The sequence below is a fragment of the Balaenoptera borealis genome (assembly GCF_965194805.1).
Source record: "Balaenoptera borealis genome assembly, contig: HAP1_SCAFFOLD_476, whole genome shotgun sequence".
NCBI classification, from domain to species: Eukaryota; Metazoa; Chordata; class Mammalia; order Artiodactyla; family Balaenopteridae; genus Balaenoptera; species Balaenoptera borealis.
In genome coordinates, this window is record NW_028123721.1 from 106,028 (window position 1) to 117,071 (window position 11,044).

The window sequence follows — 11,044 nt, forward strand, 5'->3', positions numbered from 1 at the left end:
CTTCTCTTGTTGTGGAGCACAGGCTCTAGGTGCGTGGGCTTCAGTAGTTGTGGCTCTCGGGCTCTAGAGCGCAGGCTCAGTAGTTGTGGTGCATGGACTTAGTTGCTCCACGGCATGTGGGATCTTCCTGGACCAGGGCTCGAACCCGTGTCCCCTACATTGGCAGGCGGATTCTTAACCACTGCGCCACCAGGGAAGCCCAATAGTTTATTTTTTATCATTTTGTAGTATTACATTATATGGATTTACCACAATGTGTTTATCCATTCACCTGTTAATGGCCATTTGGGTGGTTTTCAGTTTGGGGCTATTACAGATAAATATGCTGTGAATATTTGTGTGGACATACGTTTTCATTTCTCTTGAGTAAATACCTAGAAGTGGAACGACTGGAACAAATGGGTAATTTCTTAACTTTTTAAGAGGCTGCCAAACTATTTTCCAAAATGGTTATGCTGTTTTACATGACCACTAGCTGGTGTGAGAGGTCCAGTACCTCCACCTCTTGGCCAACACTTGGACTTTTAGTCATTGTAATAGGTGTGTTGTGATATCTCATTATGTTTTAATTATTAGTCCCCTAATGATTCATGATGAGCATTTTTCATGTGCTCTGTGTATATCTTCTTTGGTGAAATGTTTGTTTAAATCTTTTGGTTCTTTAAAAATTGGGTGATTTGTTTTCTTTTTAGTGAAGATATAGATTTCTGTATGTATTCTAGACACAAGTCCTTTATCAGGGGTATAATTTGCAAATACTTTTTCTCAGTCGGTGGCTTGTCCTTTCATTCTGTTTAACAGTGTTTTTCAAAGTGCAGAAACTGAATTTTGATGAAATCCAGTTTATCAATTTTTTCTCTCATGGCTTGTGCTTTTGGTGTTGGCATCTAAGAAATCTTTGTGTAAACCAAGGTCACAAAGATTTACTCTTATGTTTACTTCTAGAAGTTTTTGTGATTCTACTTTTTGTTTCCTCTTTGATCCAAAATTTAATTTAGGAGAGTATTTTGAATTTTTTTGTTTTAAACTGTTATTAATTTTAGACATTTTTGCGATTGAGGCCTGTGCAGTTTATACTGTAAAGGAGTGAGGCTGATAGGGGTTGGGAGGCAAGGGAGTGTGGATGGTAGTAGAAGGTGGAAGAGGGACAGGAGTGCATAAAGTACAATTTTTGTCTAGATTGCATTTTTGTTCTACTGCTTCCTCTCTTTCTAGATACCAAACTCCTCATGTTTATACTGCACTAAATCTATCTTGTTTTATTCTTCCTCTTTTCATAAGTCCTTTCTCTCTCTCTCTCTCTCTCACCCACTCATCCATCCAATCTGTCAGAAAACCCTATGTGCGCCACCTTCACAGTACATCTAGAATCCATCTGCTTCTCGTCATCTCCCAGTGCCTATCTCTCTGGTCTAAGCCACTGTCATTTTTTATCTTTTATTTTGCAGTAGGCTCCTAACTGGTCTCACAGTTTCGACCTCTGCCCCCTTCAGTGTATTCTCAATGCAGCAGAGTGATTCTTTTTTTTTTTTTTAAAGACTTATTTATTTATTCATTTTGGCTGTGTTGGGTCTTCTTTGCTGCGCACGGGCTTTCTGTAGTTGCGGCGAGAGGGGGCTACTCTCCCTTGCGGTGCAGAGGCTTCTCATTGCGGTGGCTTCTCTTGTTGCAGAGCACGGGCTCTAGGTATGAGGGCTTCAGTAGTTGCAGCATGCGGGCTCAGTAGTTGTGGCTTGCAGGCTCTAGAGCACAGGCTTAGTAGTTGTGGTGCATGGGCTTAGTTGCTCCGCGGCATGTGGGATCTTCCAGGACCAGGGCTCGAACCCGTGTCCCCTGCATTGGCAGGCAGATTCTCAACCACTGCGCCACCAGGGAAGTCCCCAGAGTGATTCTTTTAAAATGTGTGTTAATATCACTCCTCTGCTCAAAACACTCCAAAGACTTCCCATCTCACTCTGAGTGAAGAAAAAAGTCCTCAGGTGGCCCTGAAGCCCTACATGATCCCTGGGGTCCCAGGTTCCTCTCTTATGCCGTGACTATCTTGCTCATTCTCCTCTACCCCTGCTGGCCTCCTTCCTGTCCCTGGGACATGCCAAACTGCCCCTGCCTCAGGGCCTTTGCATTTTCTTTTGTACCCTCTGCCTGGAATACTCTTGCTTCCTTCAGGTCTCAGCTCAAATGTGTTTTTCTTAGAGAGGCCTTGCTTGACTCCTCTCTACATAGTACTAACTGCCTCCCTCTTACTTTTTTTATTTCTCATGAGCACTTACCTGACACATTACGCAGCTTCTTATTTTTTTTGTAGATCTTTTTACAAAAATTTTATGTTGGAGTATAGTTGATTAACAATGATGTGTTAGTTACAGGTGTACAGCAGAGTGATTCACTTACACCCATACAAGTATCCATTCTTTTTCAAATTCTTTTCCCGTTTAGGTTATTACAGAATACTGAGCCGAGTTCCCTGTGCTATACACTAGGTTCTTGTTGATTATCTATTTTAAATATAGTAGACACAGCTTCTTATTTGTTGACTGCCTTTCTTTCCTTGCAGAATATAAGTTCCCAGAGGGAGGGAACTATGCTTTGTTCACTGCTATTCCCATAGTACTGAGAGCAGGGCCCGGCGCATAGTAGATGCTCAGTAACCACCTGTGGAGTGGGTGCATGAGTGTGTCCTGTCTGAAGGCGTAACCTCAGTGAGTGGTTTCCTTAGTCATTTGTAACAGTCTAGAGAGATTTAATAAAATTAAGTCCAGTAAAAGATAATAGTGTGTGTGTGTGGTGGAGCTGGAGATGGGAAAGGGGATGCGGGGTGGTGAGGGAGGTACAGATATTGAATGTTCCACAAAGCCATATATAATGTTAGAATAATAATAGCTAGGTGAGAACTGTGTTTGAGAATAAGTAATTTTGGAAGTAAATGAGTCTGGTTCAGTTTATCAGTTCACTGTAGTTTTTATTTATTCAACATGAAGAGAAAAACATCACAAAGCAAGTGACCCAAAATAGCACATTTTGTGCATTTCTTCAGCCCCTTGGCAGCATCAGGCAGATGTGTTCACTCTGCACTGACTTGTGTGTGAATCTTCCGGCTCTTCACCCGCAGCTTGTTGACCTGGGACTCGGCAATGTCAGCCCGTTCCTCGGCCTCCTCCAGCTCGTGCTGGAACTTGCGGAATTTGGCAAGATTAGCATTGGATTGTTCCTCCTAAGGATAAAGTTGTGAGAGTTAGACTTTGTGGTTCTCATTGCACTTGTCACAAACAGGATTATTTCCTCAACTCAGATATTTCCTTCTTACGGTTTGTTTGTCATATCGGATTTCAAATCCAGACAGAACTTGTAACTTCAGTTACATTTTTTACTCTAAAGAATGAAAGAGGAAATAGTTTTGAAATGGAAGAGACGAGCTCATTATGTCAAACCCATGTATACGTGCAGTCTACTTACGATGTATGGACTGAGTGGAAAGGAGGAAGAGACCCATGTGCGCTCGCTCACAGAGGTTAGACAGTAAATGTAAGGTCAAATTCTGACTTTGGGAAAATCCCAGTTGAAGTGTTTTTGCCATATATTTTAACTCTGGTATACAGAGACGCTGCGGGTGGGGGGATGGGGATAGGAAGAAAGTATGCCCTTTGTTGGTTGCACTTACTACCATTCGTGCCTCTCCCTTTCGTGTTCCCTTTTCTTACCTCTTACCCACTACATTGTGTCTGGAAGAGTGGGGAACAACCAGGAAAAGTGAAGCTGGAGAATCTCCCAACACATCCTAATTTGCTACAGCGAATGTGCAGGGATAAGTCCCTGCTGATGACAGTGGTAGTGAGGGAAGGAGTCAGCTGGGGTAAAAGATTTCTGTTTGGCTTTTGGGAACAATTGATTTTGTGCATTTCTAGAGGGAGAGGGATATTTATCATGGTGTTAGATTTTCTGCTGGATATTCTTTGCAGCTATCAAGTAAGGTGGGTTATTTGGAATTTTCTTTTTTTCCCCCAACCCCTACAAATTGCTTAATAATAAAAATATCTCGTCTTGAGGTCTTATTCTATAATTAGGATTTGGGGGTAAATTCATATTTATATCCTCTCTCTTAAAATAAGAATGACATATTCTTACTTGGTCTCTTTCTTTCTCATTAACACATTCTCTTAATATACTTTCTACCCCCAACGAAGTTTTCTTCTTCCCTCAAGGGCTTAAAGATACTTACAGCCTCCTCAGCTTGTCTCTTGTATGATTTCACCTTTGCCTGTAATTTATCTACCAGGTCTTGCAGCCTGAGAACATTCTTGCGGTCTTCCTCAGTCTGGAAGTTTGAAAAAAATGGTCTGCATTGAATCCAACAAAATCAACCCACTACAGGTGGTGAAGTAAATCACTTTGATATGATGGCAGGTGGGCCTGGGGTAAATGTGGTCAACTCTGAGGCTTCCTTCATAGTATTAACAGTAGCCACTCTTGTTAAATGTCCACTGTGTGCAGGCACTATATTGGAGAGTTATACACGTCTCTAATCCTTACCTGCCTACTCTGGTGAGTAGATGTTTTTATTCTATTTTACAGGTGATGAATTAAGGTTGAGAGTGTTAGGTAACCTATCCGAGTTTAAAAAGTAAGAGGCCAAACTAGGACTAATACCAGTTTATCTGTCTTTGAAACCTGTATTCTTTCCTCACTTACACGATTTTCTAAAGGCCTTCCTGATTTTCCTAGCTTAGGAAAGGGTCTGTGATAGGTGATTGTGTCATTTGCCCCTTATGTATATCGAGTTAACATGTAGCTATTTGTGAGTACCACATAGTCACCAGGTTTTCAATTTCCCTTTGTGCAGGAAGTCTGGATATTCTAGAAAGCTCTTCCCCTTACCTGGTAGGTGAGTTCCTTTACTCTTCTCTCGTGTTTCCGCAAACCTTTAACAGCCTCAGCATTACGTTTCTGCTCACTTTCAACCTACCTCTCCTTCAAGCTCACGTACCTACAATCAAGAAAGATACTTATATAGTCAGTCTTGGGGGATGTTAATTACCTCAGGACCTACTGACGATATTGGGTGGCTGTCCCCAGCCACAGGATAAGGATGGGAGTCAATATACAAGAAGAGAGAAGGATCGGGGAGTGCCGTTTTCACTTTCCGGATTCAGAGAGATTGAGAGACCCACCCTGGCCTCCAGCTTCTGGATGTGCTTCTTGCCACCCTTCAGGGCCAGCTGCTCAGCCTCGTCCAGGCGGTGCTTCAGGTCCTTCACCGTCTGCTCCAGGTTCTTCTTCATCCGCTCCAGGTGGGCGCTGGTGTCCTGCTCCTTCTCTGTCAGCGCCTCGGCCATCATGGCCGCCTGGTTAAGTTCACAAGAGGCATCAGTGGGCCACCCACCCCTCCTATGCGGGCACACGGAGGGTGCTGTGAGGCTGGTACTAGGCACGCTGATGCTTTCCTCCTTGCCGCAGCCACCGCTGATGCTGCATGGTTCCCCTCCCACTTTGCCTCTGCTGAGGCTCCGTCTCCTTCCGTCTCTCCGGGAAGCCACCACTGACTGAATGCAGTGGTGAGGAGAGGAAACCTACTTGCAGGTCCCAAAGGGGCGGCGTAGAAGCCCCTTTCTTATCTCCAGACAGCATCTCTGATAAGAAAGAATGGAGCGCACATCCGTGACATCCTTCTTGGCCTTCTCCTCTGCATTTTTGGACTCCTGGATAGACTTCTCCACCTCTGCCTGGCATTGGGCTATGTCAGCTTCCAGTTTTTTCTTGGTATTTATCAGGCACGTGTTCTACAAGAAAAATTAGATAAGAGGTTCGGGCTACATTTGGACACTTACAACGATTGGAAGGGAGAGGGTTGGGTGGGGAAAGAAGTCAAGCTCGAGAACGTTCCATTTCTTATTTTTCACACAGGTGAAAAAAAATTAAAGAGACTTTCATTTTTGATAGACAGATATCCAAAACAGGCCCGAGAATTGTACATAAAAGAATTGAGTAAATGATAAATGTGGACATTCAAATATTTGAGGAAGGATAAATTATTTAGTTAAAGGTGCTGGAACAAGGAAATGGTTGACATAACTATGTGAAATGAAAAATAATTCTCATGATCAAAACATTGTACAGAGTTGTTAGGATGATGACAAACGAGGAAACATTTGCAATGTGCATTACTGAAAAAATAGTTCCTTCCTTAATATGTAAAAAAGACAAATCATTAAGAAAAAAGGGCAAAAGTACAAATAGCTAAGACACACCAGAAGAAATACAAATAGCCAACAAATACGACAAAATGTTCCACCTCATTAGTAATCAAAGAAATAAGAATTTTTAAAATGAGGCATTTTCAACCATAAAATCGGTGAAGATTAAAAAAAAAATAATAGCTAAGCACTCTCACTTATTTTCCCCACGGGAGTAAAAATTGGGACAACTTTGTTAAAGACCAATTTACAACATATCATAAATGTCTTTGCTGTTTTGACCATGAATATATACTTCCAGGAATTTACTGACTTTTAGGAATATTAAGGAAATAGTAATCATGGATATATGTGAAAATTTAGTTATGAAGAAGTTAGTCATACAATCTTCTAATCATAAAAATTTTTATTGGGAACAGTCTAAAAATATCCAACCGTAGAAGACTGATTAAATAAATGTGCCATAATACACAACTAAAATGGACTGCTTTTCTGCCATTAAAAAACTGTATCATAGAAAACTATTTTAAAATATAGAAATATGTTCACAAGACGTTGTTAAATGAAAAAAAGTTGCAAAAGGATTGATCACGTTTACAAAAAATATCATATTTATGTATAGACACAAGAGCCTAGAATAGGAGATCCCAAAATGCTAACAATATGGTTGGTATTCTTCTAGTTTTTTGGCTAATTCAAAAAATAGTTTTTAAAGCAAGGAATTTTGGGGGAATTCCCTGGCAGTCCAGTGATTAGGGCTTTGTGTTTCCACCGCGCGGGGCGCGGGTTCAATCTCTGGTTGGGGAACTAAGATCCCGTATGCCATGTGGTGTGGTCCAAAAAAATAAGAAATGAAACAAGGAATTCTTGAACTTTCCTGAAAGTAATTATTTCAAAAGACAATCCTAATTTTCTAAGCTTGCAGCTTAAATGTTACTGCCTCTGTGAAGCCTTTTCCAGCCCTTTTATGCAATAATTTGTCATGCCTTGCTCTGATTTCCCCATGATCTTTTATCTTCAGATAAAAGAAAGCTCAGCAATCTGTCCATCTAGAGACCAAGTTATTCCAAGAACTAGGCCTAATGAAAGTTTGTCTTGACCGCTAGCCTGGAAGGAGCGGTGGGAACTCCTCTCCATCAAGCCTGGGTCCTGCCTGCCTCCAGGGTGGACCCAGAGTGGAGTGAGGACGGACACACGTGGGAGTGAAGGAGCTGCACGCGGTCGCTGGCCTCCAGCAGCTCGTGCTCCGCCAGCTTGCGGGTGCGCTCCGTCCGCGCCAGGGCCACCTTCCTCTCCTCCGGCTCCTCCAGCGAGAGGCCATTCCTGCGCTCCACGAGGGCCAGCTGCTCCTTGAGGTCCTCGCTGCTCCTCAGGGCATCATCCAGATGCAACTGGGAGTCGTTCACGAGAAACCAGTGGTGAGACCGGAGCCCAGGGCAGGCTGAGGTCCCGCCAGGTCCTCCAGGGGCCATGCACTCACCTTGAGCTGGCTCTGGACTGAGCACAGGTGTTTCTGGGTCTCTGCCACCTGGCGGTTGGAGTGGCCCAGCTGAATCTCCATCTCACTGAGGTCTCTCTCCATCTTCTTCTTCAGCCTCAGAGCAACATTCCGGCTCCAGATCTCAGCATCCAGCACGCTTTGCATGGCTTTTGCTGCCCGCTGGCTGTTTCTTTTCAGCTGCTAGATTTCTTCTTCCTTCTCAGTGATCTTGCGGTCAAGCTCAGATTTCAGCTGGTTCAACTCTAGCTGGACACGCAAAATCTTGCCCTCTTCATGCTTCAAGGAACCCTGATAAAAGTAAAGGAGTGATTGGGATTGCCGGGGGCAGCTACCTTCTTGAATGAGGTTTTTCATCCCCATTAGGATAAAAAGGGTATTATTAGGCTCATTTTACAAATAAATAGAACAGTACTCAAAAAGGTCAAACAGTTTGCTCCCAAATTGTTACTAGTAATGAAACTAGAACTGAAGCTTTGTTGTTAACAATCTTATGTCTTGAGAAGGACAGAACATCGTTTTCAATTAATAAAAATTTTGATTACTGTGTCTTTTTAAATAGTGACCATAAGTCAGGAGCCAACCTCTGCTCAAAAAAGACAGAGAAAGACAGAGGAATTGCTCTCCTGTTATCCTGCATAGTGCAAATTTCCCTAGACCCTCTTAAGCATCCGCCCCTCACTGGCCACAGCTGGTGATTGCATCAGGATCCTGCACTCTTTGGACCACACAGAATTCCCAGCAGCCAAAGATGACCTTGTATAACTCTCTGTTAAAACTAAGGGATTCTGAGCTGGCTCTCAGGATGTTTGGTGATTGAGTTCTTGCTTTCTGAGAGGAAGACGTTGAGGACATAATGAACAAGTTTATTTATTCAATAGGAGAAATACGATGGACTAGAGAACACTCATGAGGCGAGGCAGCAGAGAGCAGCTGGTCCCCCCCAGGGTGGGGGTGGGGCTGGATTCTTCCCATTGGAGCCCCAGTGCCTCCTGCAGGAAGGGCCCCTGGGGGTGGTCTAGTCCCCTTCCTCAGCGCCCCGCCCTCCTTCACATCTCAGACACGTGCCTCCACCTCTTCCAGGGCAGCCTGGAGGTCTGACTTTTCTTGCTGCACTCGCTTCCTGGTCTTCTCCAATTCCTGAAGATTCTTGCTCATTTCTGCAATCTGCATGGTTAAGTCGGAAATCTCTTCTGCAAAGCACAGGCTTGATTTAGGCTGTTTTCACAGGCTCTGTCTGATAGCACCGGCATTTGCCAGGGAACTTGGGGATTGGTGATTCATTCATGACCTTCATATAGGAGAGGACAAAGACAGGGAAACCTTTCGGGGGAGGTGTCGACAAGACACAGGTGTGTGGCCTCACCTGAAGATGCAGAGGGAGGAACAACAGAAAACCTGTATGACCCTGAACCTTCACACGGTACACAAAAGGGTCACAGAGAGGACCGGGGGAGACTACTGTGGAGAAAACACATAGAATCATGGTCTCAGAAATAGAAGGGGTTTTAGAGGGCATTGGGTCTGGTCTAGTTTTCTAGGACAGCGGTCTGAGATCCTAAGGGATCTAGTGACAGGATCAAGGACACAAAGCCATGTAGAGACAGAATCCATGGAAGATATGTTCTGTAGAAGAGCACGGAGCTTAGCAGCCCAGCGAACCCTCTGTTCTCGAGAACAAGGCTTGGCTGTGACTATGCCTTACATTGGGGAAGTTTGGGTCCCAGGGTAAAGTGAATAGATGTGAGGATTTTGTGGGGAATCGGGAAGGAGGAGGCTGTGGCCAAATGGGGGAGTGGTGGCCAGAAGAGAAGGGGGGCTGTCACACACCTGTGATAGGGAGAGAGCTGGGGGCTGTCACACCCCTGTGACGGGAAGACAGCTGGGGGCTGTGACATACCTGTGATGGGGAGACAGTTGGGGGCAGTCACATACCTGTGATGTAGAGACGACTGGGGGCTGTCACATACCTGTGATGGGGAGAGAGTTGGGGGCTGTCAGGCACCTGTGGTGCAGAGACAGCTGGGGGCTGTCACATACCTGTGATTGGGAGACAGCTGGGGGCTGTGACTCACCGGTGATGGGGAGAGAGATGGGGACTGTGACTCACCTGTGATGGGGAGAGACGTGGGGGCTGTGACTCACCTGTGATGGGGAGAGAGATGGGGACTGCCACCTACCTGTGATGGAGAGAGAGCTGGGGGCTGTCACGCACCTGTGATGTGGAGACAGCTTGGGGTTGTCACATACCAGTGATGGGTAGAGAGCTGAGGGCTGTCAACCAAATGAGAAGGGGAGAGGGCTGGGGGCTGTCACACACCTGTGATATGGAGACAGCTGGGGACGGTCACACACCTGTGATGTGGAGACAGCTGGGGGCTGTCACATACCTGTGATGGGGAGAAAGTTGGGGGTTGTCAGGGACCTGTGACGCGGAGACAGACGGGGCCTGTCACATACCTTTGATGGGGAGACAGCTGGGGGCTATCACATACTTATGATGGGGAGAGAGTTGGGGGCTGTCAGGCACCTGTGATGGGGGGACAGGTTCTGGCTGTCACACACCTGTGATGGGGAGAGAGCTGGGGGCTGTCACATACCTGTGATGTGGAGACAGGTGGGGGCTGTCACATACCTGTGATGGGGAGAGAGCTGGGGGCTGTCACTCACCTGTGTTCAGGAGAGAGCTTGGGGCTGTCACCCACCTGTGAAGGGGAGAGAGCTAGGGGCTTTCACGCACCTGTGATATGGAGACAACTGGGGACGGTCACATACCTGTGATGGGGAGAGAGCTTGGCGTTGTCACATACCTGTGATGTGGAGACTGCTGGGGGCTATCATATACCTGTAATTGGGAGAGGGTTGGGGGCCGTCACTCACCTGTGACGGGGGGACAGCTTCTGGCTGTCACACACCTGTGATGGGGAGAGAGATGGGGACTGTCACATACCTGTGATGCGGAGACAGCTGGTGTCTTTCACATACCTCTGATGTGGAGACAGCTAAGGGGTAACACATACTTGTGATGGGGAGAAAGTTGGGTGCTGTCAGGCATCTGTGATGTGGAGACAGCTGGGAGTTGTCACATACCTGTGATTGGGAGAGAGCTGGGGTCTGTCACTCACCTATGATGTGGAGAGAGCTGGGGTCTGTCACACAGCTTTGATGGGGAGAGAGATGGGGACTGTCACATACCTGTGACGCTGAGACAGCTGGGGGCTGTCACATAACTGTGACGGGTAGAGCTGGGGGCCGCCACTCACCTGTGATGGGGAGAGAGCTGGGGGCTGTCACTCACCTGTAATGAGGAGAGAGATGGGGGCTGTCTCTCACCTGTGATGGGGAGAGAGCTGGGGGC

At 45.7% G+C, this 11,044-nt stretch overlaps 1 protein-coding gene across 2 annotated transcripts; it reads right to left on the bottom strand.

Annotated features, from left to right (window-relative positions):
- Positions 1 to 3,081: 3,081 nt before the first annotated feature.
- LOC309621456 (myosin-13-like) lies at positions 3,082 to 7,860 on the bottom strand. Of its 2 annotated transcripts, XR_014240036.1 has the most exons (7): positions 7,669 to 7,860; positions 7,385 to 7,579; positions 5,569 to 5,774; positions 5,166 to 5,339; positions 4,873 to 4,981; positions 4,217 to 4,312; positions 3,082 to 3,211 (listed from the first exon to the last, which is right to left on the bottom strand). XR_014240036.1 is itself a non-coding variant. In XM_082408933.1 (4 exons), exons 1-4 carry the CDS (start codon positions 7,831 to 7,833, stop codon positions 5,330 to 5,332), a joined length of 576 nt encoding a protein of 191 aa, XP_082265059.1. In that variant the 5' UTR covers positions 7,834 to 7,860; the 3' UTR covers positions 4,988 to 5,329. The 2 variants fall into 2 exon arrangements, 1 of the variants encoding a protein (XP_082265059.1); XM_082408933.1 differs by lacking the exons at positions 3,082 to 3,211; positions 4,217 to 4,312; positions 4,873 to 4,981 and having other exon boundaries at positions 4,988 to 5,339.
- Positions 7,861 to 11,044: the final 3,184 nt, after the last annotated feature.